The sequence below is a fragment of the Giraffa tippelskirchi genome, chromosome 4, assembly GCF_054371585.1.
Source record: "Giraffa tippelskirchi isolate mGirTip1 chromosome 4, T2T-mGirTip1v1.2.pri, whole genome shotgun sequence".
Classification (NCBI taxonomy): Eukaryota; Metazoa; Chordata; class Mammalia; order Artiodactyla; family Giraffidae; genus Giraffa; species Giraffa tippelskirchi.
The window spans coordinates 101,047,972-101,069,246 of record NC_137278.1 but is presented as its reverse complement, the minus strand read 5'-3'; the positions used below and the strand labels follow the sequence as shown (position 1 = coordinate 101,069,246).

The 21,275-nt window shown below is 42.4% G+C and overlaps 1 protein-coding gene across 23 annotated transcripts in view; it reads right to left on the bottom strand.

Annotated features, from left to right (window-relative positions):
• Positions 1 to 21,275, bottom strand: part of TMEM87B (transmembrane protein 87B) — a 52,893-nt gene that overhangs the window by 24,237 nt on the left and 7,381 nt on the right. For 9 of the 23 annotated variants that reach the window (XM_081484896.1, XM_081484898.1, XM_081484908.1 and 6 more), the window contains 10 exons: positions 20,469 to 20,529; positions 17,632 to 17,723; positions 15,372 to 15,500; positions 12,803 to 12,856; positions 10,930 to 11,020; positions 9,485 to 9,546; positions 8,926 to 9,109; positions 4,875 to 4,974; positions 2,419 to 2,512; positions 511 to 582 (listed from right to left, as the gene is read on the bottom strand). In XM_081484896.1, coding sequence (XP_081341022.1) covers positions 511 to 582; positions 2,419 to 2,512; positions 4,875 to 4,974; positions 8,926 to 9,109; positions 9,485 to 9,546; positions 10,930 to 11,020; positions 12,803 to 12,856; positions 15,372 to 15,500; positions 17,632 to 17,723; positions 20,469 to 20,499 — 909 coding nt within the window. In that variant the 5' untranslated portion in view covers positions 20,500 to 20,529. Of the gene's footprint in view, positions 1 to 510; positions 583 to 2,418; positions 2,513 to 4,874; positions 4,975 to 8,925; positions 9,110 to 9,484; positions 9,547 to 10,929; positions 11,021 to 12,802; positions 12,857 to 15,371; positions 15,501 to 17,631; positions 17,724 to 18,625; positions 18,900 to 20,468; positions 20,530 to 21,275 lie in introns of those variants that run through there. The other 14 variants (XM_081484903.1, XM_081484909.1, XM_081484901.1 and 11 more) reach the window with 7 other exon arrangements.

Below are 21,275 nucleotides of genomic sequence, written 5' to 3'. Positions count from 1 at the left end.
ACTGGAATGGGTTGCCATGCCCTCCTCCAGGAGATCTTCCCAACTCAGGGATCGAACCTGCGTCTCTGATGTCTCCTGCACTGGCAGATGGGTTCTTTACCACTAGTGCCCCCTGGGAAACCCTAATTCTTCTCCTAGTAAATTCTCATTTGTCCATGCAGTCTCAATTTAAATGTCACCATCTCCCTGAAGTCTTTCTGGACTGTCAGCCTGCAATTAATTTCTCTTTCCTGTTTGCACAGCACCTCTGTAAAATGGCAATTACTATTGCTAGGTTGCTCCTAGTTAAGTATTTGTCTCCTTTACCAGATTCCTCAGTATGTTCACTTAAGTTTGCTAAACTAATAGAAAAAATAAAGGTATTTTTTAATTGAGGAATTGTTACTTTTTCATCTTCAACTAAATTCCTATAACGCATAACTATATTTCTCTCTGCTATCACTACAAATTAAAAATAATATGATTTTGATGACAGAACAACAAACTATTTTAGGACACAGTAAAGGATATGAACCATACAAAAATGGAGTCAATAACTGCTAAAATAATGTCACCAAGGACAACAGCTAAATGGTTAGAACCCTGAAAGATAAAAATAGGGGAAAATTCTGAATGTAAAAATTTCATTACAATAATTATCATTTGACGAAGAAAAACAGTTTATCTCCTCTCATCATTTTATAAAAGGCTATATAAAAGACTTTATTGCCTAACAGAATTGTATTTGAGCACATGGAATTTATCTGTTTCAGCAGCCACAAATGTTAGTTTGTCATCAGCCTGTCTAGTGATAATGTAAAAGGACTATTTTGGAGTGGCAAATAAAACACAGCATGTCCCACCCAACTCAGGTCAACCATTTCTCTCTCTGCCCTCTCCTCACCAAACCTGCAGCCATGGCTCCTAAAGCAATGGGCTCCTCCTCTTCACCCCACAAGTGAAAGGATGTGAAAAAGGTAAAACAAGGAAAAGGAACTGTGAAACCACAGACTGGATGCCTACTCTGCTCAGGAGCTGACAGAGAATCACACCCAAACCTGTCACATCTAAGATGCTGCTGCTGCTGCTGCTGCTGCTAAGTCACTTCAGTCGTGTCCGACTCTGTACGACCCCACAGACGGCAGCCCACCAGGCTCCGCCGTCCCTGGGATTCTCCAGGCAAGAATACTGGAGTGGGGTGCCATTTCCTTCTCCAGTGCATGAAAGGGAAAAGTGAAAGTGAAGTCGCTCAGTCGTGTCCGACTCTTAGCGACCCCATGGACTGCAGCCTACCAGGCTCCTCCGTCCATGGGATTTTCCAGGCAAGAGTACTGGAGTGGGGTGCCATTGCCTTCTCCATCTAAGATGCTGACCATGTCAAATTTTAAAGAAATACGTCATCTATCCATGAGATGTTTATCCTCCTTTCTATTTTCTTCCCAGCAAAGATAAGCTATGAATTATATTTGTAAATAGAAAGTTCTTCACTATTATGTAAAAGTAATAATAAATGCACCTTTCAAAGAGTCAGAGATGAAGAGAGCAGGTGTCTCTAACTCAGAATGCGCTTATGTCAAAGACACTGGAAGAAGGGTGAGGTTTTTAACATTATTGACAAATGCCCGCCTTTAAAACGTCAGATCAAACTATGTGAAGTAAACATATGTGGTAATGTACAGATTATTCACTCTGTGTACAACAGTCTGATTTCAGTATCTAACCCAAAATACGTTTTGAGTAAAAATTACACAGTTCTCTGAATCAAACAAAAATACAATAAGCTCCTTAATCACTAAGTCATCAAACATATTACTAAGGAAAACCAAGAGCTAGACATCTAGGGGTCTTCACAGATACAAATACTCGCTCTTCTCTGGGGTAAACTATTGCTGCCCTGGCTGCCAGAGCCATCTCTCCCTAGAACACGACCTCTTCCTGGTGCCTCCAAGGGTAGGGCCACCAAATCCCCTCAATACTGAGCCCACCAGAAAACGGACAACTACCTGACACTTAAAGAGAGCGATGACATGTAATGTCTGCATGCACAGAAGGCAAAATTAACTTTCTGCTCACTGACACATGTTTAAACGAAGGGTTAAGGAAGAAATGAACGTGTTCAGACTGTATAATGATAAAAATGAACATTCTTCATAAAGAATAACCACAAACACTTTTGAGATAGGACTATTAATAATTCCTAGGATGACACCAGGTGGTGCCTTCATGATCATATCATTTTAAAAAGTGCTCTGGTTAGCCTTTTACTTTCAGGACATATTAAAAAAGAGAAATAGTCTACAGGGTGTGGAGGAGTACTCAAAATTGGGCCTTTTTCACAAATTTCCTATCTTTAAAAATTCATCTCAGGAGATAAGAAAGTAAAATCGTATTTCACAGCAACAACAAAAAAAAGTGCAAGTGGAATGATGCAGTTTTTACCCCAGTGACTCTCATCACGCCTTCAACAGCCGCAAAGATAAAATAAAGAACCCCCAATCCAATGACCCGGTGCATGACGGTTCCTAGACGAGGCCTGGAATGAGGAGGAGGAAACAGGAAAAAAGAAAAAGGTAAGTAAAACGCATCTGAGTACAGTAAGTGGCCCTGCTTCCAACACCAAGGACATCACTATCCAATAACATCAGTCAGCTCCCACCATAGAGGGATTCTGTTTAAAACAGCATTATTCCCTGGGAACAAGGCAGAAACAGGCTCAGGAAAAATAGGCCTCCTTCTCTAGGAATTGAAGCTGTATCGATTCCTGTGAAACAACATTTTAAAATAAATTGTTTATTTATGGCTGCACCAGGTCTTTGTTGCTAAGCTTGGGCGTTCTCTAGTTGCGGAGAGCAGGGGCTGCTCTCTAGTTGTGATGTACGGGAGCCTCTTATTGCACAGCATGGGCTCTAGGGCTTGTGGGCTTCAGTAGGTGTGAGGGCTACTCACACCTCACTCACTAGGGAGTGAGGGCTCAGCAGCTGCAGCTCCCGGGCTCCAGAGCACAGGTCAGTAGCTATGGAGCACCGGCTTAGTTGCGCTGTGCCATGTGCGATCTTCCTGGACCAGGGATTGAACCGGTGTCCCCTGCATTGCAAGGCAGATTCTTAACTACTGGACCAACCACCAGGGAACTCCGGAGGCAACATTTCTGAGACCAGAAGATTTTGCTGCTGAAATCCAAACAGTATAATTAACACAACCCAAGTACTATGTCTACAGAATGGATGAGAAGATTGATGGAATCTAGTAAGTGCCAACTTCTAAGGGTTGGCAGAACTAATTGTTTAAGTCTTTCATGAACATACATTATAAACCGTTCTGAGATGTGTTTTGTCAGAGATAATCCACTGATTGATTCTATGACGTGGGCAGAGAAAGAGCAGGATGTCAGGAAATCGAATCCCACTGCTTTCTCTCTCAATACCTCCAAACAAGAGTCCTAACAGCTTTCATTCTTCAAATTAAAAACAGTTTGGATTCTTTGAAAGCATAACTGAGTCAGGAATATGCAAAGATGATGGTTTTTAGCAATTGGCAGTTTGAAAATAGAACTGAAATTTCTGGAATTCCCTGGTGTCTAGTGGTTAGGACTCAGCGCATGCAATGCCAAGGCCCAGGTTTGATCCCTGGTCAGGGAACCCACTCCAGTACTCTTGCCTGGAAAATCCCATGGACGGAGGAGCCTGGTAGGCTGCAGTCCACGGGGTCGCTAAGAGTCGGACATGACTGAGCGACTTCACTTTCACTTTTCCCTTTCATGCACTGGAGAAGGAAATGGCAACCCACTCCAGTGTTCTTGCCTGGAGAATCCCAGGGACAGCGGAGCCTGGTGGGCTGCCGTCTATGGAGTCGCACAGAGTCGGACACGACTGAAGCAACTTAGCAGCAGTAGCAGCAGCAGCTGTGGTTCAGTGTGAAGGTTTGAGCTTCCGGGAATCAGAGGGTCTTAGGGAACAGACTCCTCCATGTTCACAACCAGGAACTCAAAGGGAAGAGGGAGAAAAGATCTTGATAGGATCTGCAGGATCTGCCAGGCTTCAGACAAAAATTCTGCTGACCTGGTGTTTAACCAGCGCATGCTGTCTTACAATATCTCAAACACAATCATAACACCTGACTGTGCTGCCTAGGAAACAGAAAATGATCTGAGCCTCAAGAATCATTTAAAATTTTCCATTATCCTTAAAGTTGATAATTCATCTAATTATAAAAAGTTACTGGAACTTAGGATCTTTATTTGAGGAAACTATAAAACAGCTGGGCTTCCCAGGTGGCATCAGTGGTAAAGAATTTGCCTGCCAATGCAGGAGAGTGGAGAGATAAGAGACGTGCATTCAATCCCTGGGTTGGGAAGATCCCCTGGAGGAGGAAATGGCAACACACTCCAGTATTCTTGCCTGAAGAATCCCATGAACAGAGGAGCCTGGCAGGCTACAGTCCATAGGCTTGCAAAGAGTCGGACACGACTGAAGCAACTGAGCATGCATGCATAAAACAGCCAGTGCATGGGAATCCATTAAAGGCACTTCCCTGGTGGTATGGTGGTTAAGAATCCACTTTTCAACGCGGGGAGGCACGAGTTCGATCCCAGGCTGGGGAACTAACATCCTACATGCCTCAGGCAAATAAGCCTGTGCCACAACTAGAGAGTCCATGCGTTCTGGAGCCCTCACCTAGAGAAGCCCATGCTGCAACAAAGACCGCAAGCGCCACAACTAAGGCTGGACGCACCCAATTAATTGATTAAAAAATTTAAAGTCCCTTAAAAAACACATCCTGGAAGGTATTTCCCTCTGGGGTTTTTGTCTTGATACTGAGAGGCGTCTAGTTTCACACGGGTTATCATGGAGATGGACATGATCACAGGGTGGAGGTGCAGTGTCTTTTCCACTTACTTTACGATGCCATATCCCAAGCTCACGATGATCACCAGGAGGCGAGCCAGAGTCCTCTTAATCGCAGATATCAACTCCGCAAGTATCAATAACCCTTGGGCTGACAGGGAAGAAGGAAAACCATTTGCTCTGGGTCAGCCTGGATGCCTGTCACCAAGAGTCTACACATGTACTATGTACAACTATATTCTGACCTCAGAAGAATTAGCCACATTTAAATTTAAAGGTCATCTAATCTAATGCTGTTTGCAACCTCTGTGAAGGGGATTCTCCACCTCCTGAAGAATTTGCTCTGTATCTGATCAGCTCTATGGGGCACGGTTTTCTCAAGTCCACTGGAAATCTGTCTCCTCAAGCTCCCCTCTGTTCTTACTCTTCCACTTGAAGCTATGAAGTAGAATCCTTTAGTAGAAGTAGTCACTCACTTTTGTCTGACTCTTTGCAACCCCATGGACTGTAGCCTGCCAGGCTCACTCCTCTATCCATGGAATTCTCCAGGCAAGAATACTGGACTGAGTTGCCACTACCTTCTCCAGGGGATCTTCCTGACCCAGGGGTCGAACCCAGGTCTCCTGCATTGCAGATTCTTTACCGTCTGAACCAGCAGGGAAGCCCAGAGTCCTTTCCTGTCCTGTAAATACTTGAAAACCATAATGTCCTCAAGAGCTCTCTTTTCTCCTGGTGGCCCCCATCATTTACCGATTTCTGCTCCTACTGTGTGGTTGTCACAGGAAAAGAAACACCATGTTCCCCGCCCTTATGAAGCCTGGACTCTGGGCAGGACAGAATGCAGCAAGAGCTGGAGGAAACAGTCTGTGTCCCAGGATGGCAACGAAAGCGACCTAAACCTCATGGGGCAGGAAAAGCTCCTCAGAAGTGACATCTACACTAGGGCTTGAAGGCTGTTGTTCTTGTTGTTTAGTTGCTAAATTGTGTCCAACTCTTTGCAACCCCATGCATGCCAGGCTTCCCTGTTCTTGACTATCTCCCAGAGCTCGCTCAAACGCATGTCTGCTGAGTCAGTGATGCCATCTAACCATCTCATCCTCTGTCAACCTCCTCTTCCTGCCTTCATTCTTTTCCAGCTTCAAGGTCTTTTCCAATGAGTCAGCTCTTCACATCAGGTAGCCAAAGTATTGTCGCTTCAGCTTCAGCATTAGTCCTTTCAATGAATGTTCAGGGTTGATTTCCTTTACGATGGACCGGTTTGATCTCCATGCAGTCCAATGGAGGTGAAGGCTGAGTAGGAGTTAACTGTTGAGAGGAGGGAAAGGGGAAAAGCAAAGGAAATGGCACATGCAGAGGCATGAAGGAAGAAAGAGAAAAGGCAAAATATGCTGCAAGGCGGGACTTCCCTCGCGGTCCAATGATTAAGATTCTGTGCTTCCACTGCAGCAGGTGTGGGTTTGATCCCTAGTCAGGGAAGTAAGATCCTGCATGCCTCACGGCATGGCCAAAAAAAAAAATGCTGCAAGATATCAAAGTTTGGCAGGTCTGCAGCTATGTAATGAGAGAGGTCAAAATGAGACTGGGACAGAGGCATGGCCCATTCACCTGGGTTTTATGCCAGGTCATGAGTCTGGTCTTACTGCTAAGGTCAATGGGAAGTCAATGACAATAAAAAAATTAGGTGGGACTTCTCTGGTGCTCCAGTAGCTAAAACTCCGGGCTCCCAATACAGGGGGTCCAGGTTCAACCCCTGGTCAGGAAACTGACATGGCACAACTGATCACACGTGGCACAACTAAAAGCTTGCATGCCACAGCTGAAGATCCCTACATGTTGTACAACTAAGACCCAGAGCAGCCAAACAAATAAATTAAAATAAGTAAAAATAAAAAAAAAAAAGGGAAAAACGAATTGACAAACTACAGCCTATAGGCCAAATCTGGCCTGCCGTGTGTCTCGTAAATAGTTTTATTGGCGAACACAGCCATGTCCATCTGCTGTCTGTGGCAGCTTCCAGCCCCTAAGGTAGTAGTTGAGAAGCTGCAACAGATCCAACAAAGTCAAAAATATTTTCTGTGTAGGTTTTGCAGGGAGAGCTTGCTGCCCCTTAGAATAAAATGGACAGCTTTATTTTATCAAGATTGCTCTACATAATGGCTTGCAAAGGAACAGACTATAGGAGAGGAATATGCTTAGCAGGCGACTCCAGAATCCAGCCAAGAGATGATGAGCACTCTGGCGGTGAAGACAGAGAGGAGGAAAAAGACACTCAGAAGCCAGCTGTTAATCCACCTAATTATTCTTTTCAGCTCACACTTCTCCATCCTCTCTAGAAGAAACCATAAGAGACCTCGTCCAATACCTTGAAGAAGTTCAGATACACTGTGCAATAAGTTTATTACATTTGCCTAACTGAAGCACAAAAGTCAACTAACCTATTCTTAATACATCCTTGTTGTGTCCTAACAATCACTGTTTCTTCACTGCTTGATTTTTCTAGATTCTATCCTTCCAGGACCAATGCTAAGCAAGACAGCCTGGCTTACCGAGTTCACACTTGGGGAGATCAGAAACAACATCAGCCCAGGCTCCATCTGGTACCTCTCTTTTCCATAGGACTCCTCAAAGACAAGGACAGCTGTCTGGGCTTTCTCTTCCGAGCCCTGGTGGAGTCATCTCAGAGGGCTTGCTGGCACTGAGGATGGCAGGTGGGCTCTTCTTCTCTTCATGGATCTCAGGCTTTTGCTGCCCCTCACCCAAGTTCACACCACCTTCTCTAGACAGAGACCCCCTCACCACTGGCAGCAAAGAAGCTGACCTACCTCCTCTGACACTCAAGAATGCTTTGACACCCAGTCATAAGCAGCAACTTACCCTTTCTTCCTCATTTGCTTTAGGGTGGGCACGCACACACACACACGTGCTTAGACATCACTAAAACTTCTTAGAGAGTAATAACACCCCCAACATGCCTCCCTAGATGTGTGTCTTTGCTTTATTCTTTTGTATATTGTCCTTTTAAACTTTTCATTTTTGAGAAACTACAATAGTTTTCTCTCTCTCCAACAGAGAAAGCAATATAACGCACTCCCATGTACTATCACTCGGAATCAATACTTATCAACATCATGCTACAGCACAATACAAATACAATTACAAATACATAATACAAATACACTTGTCTCATCTACATTCCAACTCACCCTTTTTTCCCCAGAGGATTTTATAATTAAGAACGACATAACTACACTCTTTGAAAATCTGCACTATGACCATTTGTAACTGACTATTCGAGTACATCCTGAGTGCTTTCTATCCTTTTGAGCTATCTCTCTTTCAAAGGTTCAGCAATGAAATTAATTACATCTTTACTTTTCTGGCCACTCCCCCCCCCCTTTTTTTACCAGCCACACTGTGAGGCATAGGGATCTTAGTTCCCTAACCAGGGATCAAACCTGTGCCCCCTGTACTAGAAGCACACAGGCTTAACCACTGGAAGGGAAGTCCCTCTGTACAGACAGTCCACTCTATCTTTCAGAAGTCTGGGGCACACATCTGAAGATGCCCAACTGAATGCCCAGCCGGTTTCCCACGTTCCACTGTGTAAACTGGGATGGCACTTCCCACGGTCACATGAAGTTCTTTGTAAAAAGGTTGCAGGCACCATCCATCCTACACTACTAATCTGACTCCTTGTGGCCAAATTTTCTTTTCTTTTTTGTTGGGGAAAGGAGAAGAAGATGGATGAAAAAAAGAGAAATATGTTAAAAGGACTGGCCGCACCCAAAGTCCCCAGTCCAGAATTTTGTACTGCTTTAAGCCAGTCACTGGTAGCTGAACCTTAGGGAATTTTCTTCTCCCCAGGAGGGAAGTAAGGGAAAGTCAGCAAGAGCACAGAAAGCAAAGACCATACACATGCTATCCTAGTCCAAAGACCTACTCTGACATTCTCTTCTTGGCTTCTGTCCTTTTCATCTATACTACGGTTGTTCCCAAACCACTGGATGAATGTGGGTGGTAAGGGGCAGTCCCCTCTGTTCTGCTCACAAATGCTAGGAGACTTTTGGGTTACACCATATTCATGGACACAGTCACTACTTACTTGATAGCCCAGTGCTGTTGATGTTTTGGTATTCAGCATAAAAAACTGCTTTTTCAAGCATTCCCAGGAAAATAACAGCTGCAATCCAGAACTGGATTCTTAATATATCTTTCCAGTAACAGGCAGACCACATCAGCCACAGAACACCATATAAGATATAAACAATACACATCACCATGTAGAACTGTGGGAAGAGAAGCAACTTTAGTCAGTTAAGCCTTCTGATCATCTGAAAATTGTGATTTCTAGGAAACACAAAAGACCCTGAATAGCCAAGGAAAAGAAAATGAAGCTGGAGAAATCAGGCTCCCTAACTTCAAACTGTACTAGAAGGTTACAGTTAAAACAGTCTGGCACTGGCACTAAACTGAAAACTGGCATTTCTACATTCAGGTTTGCAATCCTTTATTTTCCAGTCACCATGGAACCAGAAATAGAGGGTACGTCAGTGTTAGCTACTAAGGAATCACTGCCACTGATCTCTTAAAATTTTTGAATATTCTAATTAGATACAAAACTCATTTTTAAAAAAAGGAAAAAAATTATCAGAGATACTCACAATCATTAGAGGCCAATCTGACGCAGAGATATATCCATAAGGTCCCAACATAGAAAGAGAAACTGGAGAAGGCAGGATGAGGATAAAGAAATTAAGGTATTAAAATTAACAGGTTTTTCTTTAGTTTTTCAATGTAAGCTCATTCTAAGGCTCCAAGAATATCAACCAAGTGCACAAACACTAAATTTTTACCTAGCACACACAAAGTACTGGATAATTACTAGTTGTTTGATTATGTAACCTTATCAAGATATCTTTACTTATAGAATTGCTATTACACAGCATGGGCTAAGTTGGGTCTTATGCAGACAGCAGAGTAGTCCTGGTCGGACACCGGCCCTAGCTGAGTCCCTGACCTTACTGAGAACTTTGTCTTTCGTAATGTAACTTGGACAAATTACTGAACTCCAGTATCCAGTTTGGCTTGTTGTCTGAGACAGCAACAGAGTGGCAGATACAGTACAAGACTTGCAGGGCTCAGCAACTGTGCCATTTACTAGCCAGCAGAAGCTTAAAACTGCCTACTGGCATCAAAGAAAGAAAGGAGGTGGGGAGCAGGATGGCAGCGGGGCCCCTACCCCCTGTGTGGTATCGTCTGGTCCATCACAGCACCTCCAAGAGGAAGCCCCGCTTCACATTCTCCAGAGCAGCCTCTTTACCAGCTTCAGTGGGAAGGACAGCTCTGGGTCTCCTCTGCAGCCATGCCTGTCTCATCTCATTGCTTTCTCCCTCCCCTTTGGACTGGGTGCCCCTCAGAGACAGAGTGTGGCTTCATCTCTGTGCCCCAGTGGGTGAATCAGAGCAGTTTGCAAACTCCCAGGATGCTTACATGCTGTTTGGCTACTGTCAGCCCAGCAGATGCCCAGCCTAGAAAGTGAGCGACAAGGCAACTCCAAGACCTATGAGAGCATCTGCTCCCTTGAAAACTGCTTAATGCAAGCCCGGGCTCACACCAGGTACCAGGAGCCACAGCTTCACACAGCAGACGACCTACCTTAGTGGGCAGGCAGGGGAGCTCAGGGCACAGAAGCCACAGTTGCCAGAGATGCTACTTCTACTCCTAGGCTACAAACAGATGTTTTTTGTTTCTCTTTTAAACTTTTTAAAGAACAAAATTTTAAACCCCTAATGATGGCCATTTTCAAGAAACAGAATATAATCTATTTCAACTACAATTAGGGTGTTGCCCACCCATTTCTACATGCTAAAAAATTTTTTCTTTTAATCTGGAGAATTTTGTACCCCTCCCTGAAGTTAAAAATTTTTTTAATTTAGCTTAAATTAATTTTAAATTTCTAGTCTGTTAAAAATATAAATATTAGAGTTAAGATAAACATAAAGTTTTAAGCCCTAGAAATAAACAGATTATTCATTTTTGTGATTAATGACAAAAATACAGAATACAGTAAAAACAGACTGTAAACATGCATACTGTTTAACTATACCGTTCAAATTCCAGCTTGCATCTGATTTATCTGTTTTAACAGAAACAATAAAGATATGAAACCCATCTCTTTGTGTTTTGGCTACAACATCCTGAAACGGGAAAAAAAATTCTTTAAGTTATTTTTTAAAATTGCTTTATAAGATATAGCTAAACAACTGTTCGCCATGTTTCAAATCAACCATTAAGAATCGAACTGGGGGGACTTCCCTGGTGGTCCAGTGGTTAAGAATCCACCTTCCGATGCAGGGGACACGGATTTGATCCCTGGTCAGGGAACTAAGATCCTACATGTCAGGGGGCAACCAAGCCTATGTGCTGCAACTACTGAGTCTCTGCACTCTAGAGCCTGTGCTCTGCAACAAGAGAAGCCTAGGTACCACAACTAGAGAAAGACTGCATGTTGCAGCAAAGAACCCTGGCACCACAAGGCAGACCCAGTGCAGCTACAAAAAAAAAGAATTGGGCTCCTTAAACACACACACACACAGACAAAAGGAGTGGTGGGCTGTAGAAGGATAGTGGGGAGTAGAAGGATTTCCTCCATTTTTTTTTAACCACCATCCTTCCAGACCCAAAGGATGGAGGAGGAAAAAAGCCTTTTCCACTTGCCAATATTTTCTACTTCTCGTATTTCTACAGGTTTCCTCCTAAAGTTACCATTCTATATTTAGTATTACCATTCAAATAGTTTTTCTATCATCATCAAGCATTTGGTTTTTAAATGTGTGTGTTTTAAAATTGAACATGGGAAGAAAGATGTCATATAACATGATTGAAAATGACTCAGATACAGTATATAGGCTGAAACAGGGGTCCTCAACCCCCCAGGGCACAGAGCAGTACCAGTCCGTGAGCTGTTAGGACTGGGCCACACAGTAGGAGGTGAGTGATGGGTGAGCGAGCAAAGCTTCATCTGTATTTACAGCTGTTCCCCATCGCTGACATTACTGCCTGAGCTCTGTCAGATCAGTGGTGGCGTATAAATGCAATGTCCTTGGGTCATCCTGAAACCATCCCCATCCCAGGTCTGTGGACAAACAGTCTTCCATGAAACCAGTCCCTGGTGCCAAAAAGGTTGGGGACTGCCGGGCTAAATTTTTAAATTCCTTAAGGCACTCTGTTGCTGGAGTTCAGACCCACTGAGAAGCTGAAACCGCCTGCCTGTGAACCCTCCAACACCCCCATGTAGTTGGACCAAACTTTTCACACTCCTCCTTCCTGAGTATTTCCTATTCTTCCATTTCATTTCCTACTTCTCCACCTGTGACAGCATGTGTACAAAGCAAAGAGTTGGCTCAGCACCACTGCAGAGTGAACGCCTTTCCACTATCAGACTATTTCGTAAGACGGTTGAAGAAGACCATAAAAGTAGAGAGTCCCAGTCTAAAAGCAAACATCAAGCTCTCCTAAATCTTCTTTCGGTCCCTACACTCAATTCTTTGCAACTCTCTCAACCTCTTAGTCTTCTGACTTTTAGTAATTCCCCCTAATTCTAAATTTTCCCTTCACCTGGCGCCACACAGTAGTTTTTATCTATTTCTTTATTTCCCTAAAGATGATACTGACTAGCCCACTGCTGTGCTGTCCAAGGCATTTGACAGTGGGATTTTATTTTTTAAAGTAAAGGAAGACTACATAGAAGTTACCCTTAAATTATGGCTTTAAAGAGATTTTTAAACAAAGAAACAAGTATGTACAAAATTCACACAGACATATGTAAGAAAATACACTGTTTTATATTACACTTCTTTTTTTCTTTCCTAATTCTACTCACCCTACTTAAGATCATGAGTATCTATCCATCAGCAGATTCTGCTCAGTCTTACTCTAACTTCTATATATTTGATTTAAAGGCAAAGAAAGTGGCTTACTGTTGATCCTTCCTGGTTTGAAACATTTCCGGTATTTGATATTAGTTGTTTATTCTGGAAAAAAGAACAAAATAATTCCATTTTATACTGTTGCACTTCCATGAGGAAAAATAGTTCTAACAAATTGAGGGCAAAAAAAAAAGCTGTTACAAAAAAATCAAAGATTTGAAGGCCAAACACCAGAAAACAAATCTCACTGTACCCTAAACACTCGTAACAAAATCCTACGCTTGAAAAATGACTTCCTTCTCCAGAGCAGTGGCTTCCGTTGACAGGGAGGGTGTTAGGAACCCAAAGGGGATTCAAAGTGCTCAGATGGTCTATACTTGATCTGGGTCTATGGGGGTGAGTTCAGGTTGTGAAAATTCATTAAGCCCTACACTTCTGATATGCATGCTTTATGTTTATTATTTCATTCCAATCCCAAAGAAAGGCAATGCCAAAGAATGCTCAAACCGCACAACTGCACTCATCTCACACGCTAGTAAAGTAATGCTCAAAATTCTCCAAGCCAGGCTTCAGCAATACGTGAACCGTCAACTTCCAGATGTTCAAGCTGGTTTTAGAAAAGGCAGAGGAACCAGAGATCAAATTGCCAATATCCGCTGGATCATCGAAAAAGCAAGAGAGTTCCAGAAAAACATCTATTTCTGCTTTATTGACTATGCCAAAGCCTTTGACTGTGTGGATCACAATAAACTGTGGAAAATTCTGAAAGAGATTGGAATACCAGACCACCTGACCTGTCTCTTGAGAAACCTGTATGCAGGTCAGGAAGCAACAGTTAGAACTGGACATGGAACAACAGACTGGTTCCAAATAGAAAAAGGAGTACGTCAAGGCTGTATATTGTCACCCTGCTTAAGTTAAATACTTATATGCAGAGTACCTCATGAGAAACGCTGGGCTGGAAGAAACACAAGCTGGAATCAAGATTGCCGGGAGAAATATCAATAACCTCAGATGTGCAGATGACACCACCCTTGTGGCAGAAAGTGAAGAACTAAAGAGCCTCTTGATGAAAGTGAAAGAGGAGAGTGAAAAAGTTGGCTTAAAGTTCAACAAGCAGAAAACTAAGATCATGGCATCTGGTCTCATCACTTCATGGGAAATAAATGGGGAAACAGTGCAAACAGTGTCAGACTTTATTTTTGGGGCTCCAAAATCACTGCAGATGGTGGCTGCAGCCATGAAATTAAAGATGCTTACTCCTTGGAAGGAAGGTTATGACCAACCTAGATAGCATAGTTAAAAGCAGAGACATTACTTTGCCAACAAAGGTCCGTCTAGTCAAGGCTATGGTTTTTCCAGTGGTCATGTATGGATGTGAGAGTTGGACAGTGAAGAAAGCTGAGCGCCGAAGAACTGATGCTTTTGAACTGTGGTGTTGGAGAAGCCTCCTGAGAGTCCCTTAGAATGCAAGAAGATCCAATCAGTCCATCCTAAAGGAGATCAGTCCTGGGTGTTCATTGGAAGGTCTGATGTTGAAGCTGAAACTTCAATACTTCGGCCACCTCATGAGAAGAGTTGACTCATTGGAAAAGACCCTAATGCTGGGAAGGATTGGGGGCAGGAGGAGAAGGGGACAACAGAGGATGAGATGGTTGGATGGCATCACCGACTCGATGGACATGGGTTTGGGTAAACTCCAGGAGTTGGTGATGGACAGGGAGGCCTGGCGTGCTGCGATTCATGGGGTTGCAAAGAGTCGGACATGACTGAGCGACTCAACTGAACTGATACCTCAAATAAAATTTGAGGTATAATATAAATTTTTAAAAGAACCCTTTGAAAAAACTTTTTTTTTAGATTTTTAAACAAATACTTATTTGGCTGCGCCAGGTCTTAGTTGCGGCGCTTGGGATCTTCAATCCTCACTGAGGCGTGTGGGGTCTCAGTTATGGAAGGGGGGTCTAGTTCCCTGACCAGAGACTGAACCCAGGCCCCCACAACAAGAGCACCGAGTACTAGCCTCTGGACCACCATGGAAGTCCCCAAAATTTTTATTAAAGACATTTTCATTTCAGAATTTACAGGACAAAAAAATCAGTTAAAATGACCCACAGCCTCACTACCCAGGGATGATCACTATTAACATTTTAGAGTCTAGTCTTCCAGGTTTAGTAGGAGAAAGTGCACAGAGGAGAGTGTTCCAGTGTGTTAAATGCTGGTAAGCTGACAGACCTTCAGTAAGAGTAACAGACGTGGGATCTAATGACATGGAGGTCACTGATCACCTTGACTAGAGCTATTCTGATGGGGTGAGGGAGGCAAAGATCTGACTGGGGTGGGCAGAAGAGAGAGGGATGCAGTGACAGGAGATCATGAAAGGACGATAAAAGGATCCTCTTTCAAGGATGCTGCTGTAAAGGTTACAAAGAAATGAAACAGTGGTGCCACTATCTCACTTACTGTGTACTGTCACACACACACAAAAGAACTAAACCTAAAAACTGATGAATTAAGACCTTTCTTTATCACAATACTGGTGAAACAGAAGTTAAATTGATACTTACATTCACTGGGAAACAAATACTTCTGATTTCAACACAGCGAGACAGATACTCACATTCAATGGGGGAAACACGTGTAAATCACCGCTGCACTCTACATTTTCTGTTGTCCAACATTCACTGTTCTTGAAATAATGACCACAAAAGTCTTCAGTGACCGTAAGTTCATGTTTCTGTGATAGCTCCTACGCAAGGTAAAGTTCTTTGTCATAATTTATTTCCACTTAATATCTAAACAATACAAAAATTTACTTTGTTTGGAACAACTGAAACATTCAGTAGAACAAAATACCAAAAAGAAAAAAAGTTTTGCATATAATACTTTGTCCCGGTATTATTTTCATTCTACTCCACGTATAAAGGATTTTAGAGAAAGAAGCAGTATTCAGTTACAAGGAAAGATAAACCAAACACATAGTAACATGAAGCAAAGATGGCAAAACCCAAGTGAGTACAGGGGAAATTTCATTTACACATCAACTAACAATGAGGTTCCAGGCTCCTGGGTGGATGAATAAAACCATGCTCCTAATGGCAGCTCCTGGGTATCAAGAAAAGATTAAGAGGCTTTTATTGGCCAAATGGAAGGCTATGGACATGAGTTTAAACAAACTCTGGGAGATGGTGAAGGACAGGGAAGCCTGGTGTGCTGCAGTCCACGGGGTCACAAAGAGTCAGATATGACTGAGCAACTGAACAACTGGCCAAACATGGGACAGTTTGAGCAAAATACATAAAAACAATAAGAGATTATAACCTACCCAACAAACTGAAAATCAGTGGGCCCATCTTGATAACTGACTGACTGACAGATAAGATAAAGGGAAAGAGAGTGCATTCTTAAAGCAGGGTGCTAGTAAGTGTGGAAGAAAACATGGAATTAGAGAATCACCATTTAGCAATCATCGTGTGTGAGTGCTAAGTCAATTCGGTCATGTCTGACTCTTTGTGACCCTATGAACTGGAGCCCACCAGACTCCTCTGTCCATGGGATTCTCCAGGCAAGAATACTGAACTGGGTTGCCCTTCTCTTCTCCAGTGGATCCTCCCGACCTAGGGTTCGAATCTACATTTCTTAGATCTACCTGCACTGTCAAGTGGGTTCTTTACTGCTTTACCACCTGGGAAGGCCCAGCAATCATCACAGTAACAACTAATTAATCAGGCAAGAATCAAAGAACATAAAACAAGGACTGATGAAAAAACAGGATATTTACACATAAATACAAAAGTATTTCTCCACAAATTATTGTTAACAACAGAGAGAAAGGTAGCAGCTTTACAGTGAAAAACTGACAGAAACTTCCTTAACTGACTGAGCAAATTAACATCACCAAAAATGGGACAGAACAGTTATTTTCTAGTGCGTGCATGCTAAGTCGCTTTAGCTGTGTCTGACTCTTTGTGACCCTATGGACTGTAGCCTGCCAGGCTCCTCTATCCATGAGATTCTCCAGGCAAGAATATTGGAGTGGGTTGCCATTTCCTTCTCCAGGGTCTGACAAAAATACAACCTGAATTTATTCATGAGAAAATGTGAGAAATACTCAAACTGAGGGACATTTTGTAAAAATAAATCAATTGTACATATCAATGTCATGTCATGAATGACAGCCACCCTCTCCCCCAAAATAAAACCCCTGCAGAAATACAATGTGATCCTGGATTGGATTCTGTATCAGAAAAAGAAAGAAAAAAAAGCTGCTAAAAATGACGTTCTTGGGACACTGGCAAAATCTGAATAAGATTTGTTTTTCAGCTAATAGGGTAGTATCAACATTAAATGTCCTAAATCTGATATCCTATGCAATCTAAGTGAATATTTTTGTGATTTCCTTAGGAAGCACACACTGACCTAGCCTGGTCTCTTTTTTCTCCTCTCACACTGTCCCGTCTCCCTCCTCACCTGTTGATGAGATTTACCCATACTCATGAAATCTGCTTATCTGCACTAAAGTCCTAGGTTCCCTGTTACTCATTTTCTGAATGAATGAAATTCTTACATTTCTTCTTTAAATTAAGTTGGTTTTTATTTATGATGATTCACAATCCCTTTATCAATGGTTTCTATAACTCTGATTTAAGTAATAACTAATGTTTTTCATAAGATACAAGGAAGCTGATAGATTTGTATTCTCAGAAAGCATATATTTTGACATAATTAAAGCATTTATTAAGTCCCAAAATAAATCTGTGGCACTTCTAAAACTACAGTCTCTATTTCTAGACTCCTCATTTAATGAGCAAATAAATCTTTATACTCTGTAATTTTTCCTTCATAGCTTTACACTCATTTAAAATTTGTGTTTTACTTACTTCCAACTCAGAATATTCATTGTGACAGGTGTGATGCTCCAAATGCCACTTTACGGTAAACTTCATAGGCCCGGGACAACTGAATGACTTAACTGTTCAGAAAAAAAGAAAAGTCTCATTTTATAGTAACAATATTGTAAACAATATTATATACCGCAATTTAAATTTCAGGTTTCAAGAATTCAATTTAAAATAGGCTACCTTAAGGAAAGAATGAGTAAAATATTACCTAATTCCTCCAAATAGTCACCGCAAAATGAGACAGATAAGTTCATTAAATTATCACGCTGAACCAAATGTTGCTGTAAGACTAGTCATTTCATCTATATGTTAAGTCCAGTGTTAAAATAAACTGAGTACCCAGATATGCTGAGTCACTGTTTATTTCACTCTGAAATGTTCTCTTCACCAACTTATCCACCCAAAAATTACTGAGGAAGTAGCCCTTGTGTGCCAGCAAGGGACAAAATGGCAAACCAGAATAATCCCTGGATGTTTGACACAAGAGGTATTAGGGGAAGGGAGGGTTAACAATTAAACAGGCACCTTTGATGGAGGAGGGGGCTGAGAACAGGGGATCAAGGAAGCCCTGGGCAAGGTGCCTAACACAGTCAGGTGGGCATGAAGGATAGGGCACCAGCCGGCTCATGAAGAAAGAACATAAGTCAGCCCAGTGGAGAGGAGGGTGGACAGACAGTACAAGCAAATGACCAGGAGACGTGAGGGCATGGCAGAAGTATGACCACCCGAGGCAGTGTGCTAAGGAGTGTGGGGCCACCTAAGGGAAAGCCTGATGTCTGATCCACCAAATAGCATAGACACACATCCAAGGGACCAAGGCTTAACTTTGCAGGCACTAAAATTTCACTCTGTGAGAACTGAGAGATGCTGTCTCTTCTTTCACACTACAGCTGTGCATGTATAAACCCAAATGCCCAATCGCTCACCTAAAATAAATAGCAACTATGAAGTAGACATGTAATGATCAACTAACCCTCTTCAACAAGCCTTCCTGGACGCCCAGTGTGATGAGGTTACCTGGTGAGCATGGCAGCAGAACAAGGAGGCTCAGGTGTTGCATCCACCCCTGCCAGTCACCTGTCAGAGCCTCATTCACAGTTCAAGAAAGACCTCTCTCCCACCAGCGCTGAGGCACTGCCAGCACTGCCAGCTTTCACCTGATTAAACTCTCATTTTTTTAAAAAATGCCTTTGTTCCTAACTCCCTCCTGCTGCCTCACTCTTTCTCCCTTTAGATATGTTAATACTGAACTGTGATCTACTGTAAAGCTGATCTCAGACATTCACACTGTGTTGCATGCTTGCTCAGTCATGTCAAACTCTTTGTGACCCCATGGACTGTAGCCCACCAGGCTCCCCCACCCATGGGATTCTCCAGGCAAGAATACTGGAGTGGGTTGCCATTTCCTCCTCCAGGGGATCTTCCTGACCCAGGGATTGAACCCGTGTCTCCTGTGTCTCCTGCACTGCAGGTGATTCTTTACCACTTGAGCCATAAAAGCCAAATTCTCTGTTTCACTGGTCCATATAACCTTTTACTCCCCCAGAGGTTTTTTTTTTTTTTTTTGTCTGCATCAGTGTTTTAAATCTTGTCCAGACACTGTGACATGAATTTATTAAAGCACTGAGATGCCAAAATCTTTTCCTCACCCACCTTGGGCTTCAATTTCTTCTTACCAAGTTCTTATCACAGACTGAAGATCTATGATCTCAGGGAGCTGCTTTGAACCCACCTCTGCTTTCTAGATGACGACTCACCTACTTCCATCAGCAGAGACCACACAAGGCAGAACAGCCCAACAGATGATCAGAGGATGGTGTGAGAAAGAAAATGGGCAGGGCTGTGGAGTCCACAAAGCCAAGTTGCTCTACCCAACAAAAAAAACTACTCTTTATCCCCAAACTTTAGCCCTGGCAACCAACTGATCTAGTCAACTTACTGGAAACACCAGGAGGAGTGAGAGCACAGTAAACCCACCGAGTTTACCGTCAAACACTGAGATCAGTGTAAACCCACTTGTTGTTATTTAGTCGCTAAGTTGTGTCCGACTCTTTGCAACTCCATGGACTGTGGCCCACCAGGCTCCTCTGTCCATGGGATTCTCCAGGCAAGAATAGTGGAGTGGGTTGCCATTTCCACCTCCAGGGGATCTTCACAACCCAGGGATTGAAGCCACATTTCCTGCATTGATAGGCGGGTTCTTCACTGCTGAGCCACTAAGGAAGCCTGAAAACCCACTAAACATACTGAAAACCTCCCCCTCTATGACTTGTTAGTCACAACATATCAGTATTTACACAGACAAGAGTCCCGAGCAGTATTTTCGCTTTCATAAGATCTAAAATTCTAATTAAAATATCAGTGTCTAATAATTTTTATTTCATACTATAATCGTGTATATTTAGACAGATTTCAGAGGCACAAAGGTTTCATCACAATCATGGCATTTCCTACATCCATAAAAAGAATTTATTGTACTTTAAAAGGGATTCAAAGTCAAATTTCACAGAAGTGAGATACTTTTTTGCTGAAGATTCCTTTATTAGGCTTTAACTATAATTTTTAAAGAATGATTCATACTACATTTTCTGAGACAAGATTAGAAAAATCCATTCTTGAAAATAAATACAATTCGACTGGATCAAAAGAGACTCTTAAAATGTTATAATCACCTAAAAACATCTGCCTAGTTTAAAATATATAATATTATAATGTGTCATGTTAGTTTATATTATGCTAATATATTAGCTTATATTATATGTTGCTTACTTATAATTTATTTTTACTTCAGTACTATATTAGCTTATTATACTTACCAGAAAACTTGATCTCAGTAGAGTTAAACATAGTTTTTCTAAATATTAAAGGTCCTGATTTCTGTAATGAGAAACAAAGAAATATAGAAAGATCTTGTTAGGGACTTCCCCTGCGGTCCAGTGGCTAGGATTCCCTGCTCCCCAAGCAGGGGGCCAGGTTTGATCCCTGGTCAGAAAACTAGATCCCACATCTAACTAGTAACTACCTAACTAGCCACAACTGGTGCAGCCAAATTAAGAAATAAATATATTGGACTTCCCTGGTGGTAAGTGGATAAGAATCCACCTGGCAATGCAGGAGACCTGGGTTTGATCCCTGATCTGGGAAGATCACATACGTCACAGGACAACTAAGCCCGGGTGCCACAAGTAGAGCCTACTCGCCCCAGAGCCTGTGCTCTGCAACGAGAGAAGCCACCACAAGGAGAAGCCCACGCGCTGCAGCTAGTGAGTAGCCCCTGCTCACTGCAACTCGAGAAAACCCACGCGCAGCAATGAAGATTCACCACAACCAAAAAATATATATATATAGATGTGTATTTTAAAAAACTAAATAAAGAAAAATCTTGTTAAAAACATTTCTATTGTTTAAAAGTACTGTTTTATTCTGGAAAATAGGCTAAGCACCAAAGAACTGATGTTTTTGAATTGTGGTGCTGGAGAATATTCTTGAGAGTCCCTTGGACTGCAAGATTGAACCATGACTCGTAAAGGAAATCAACCCTGAATATTCATTGGGAGGACTGATGCTAAAGCTGAATATTCACTGGGAGGACTGATGCTAAAGCTGAAGCTCCAATCCTTTGG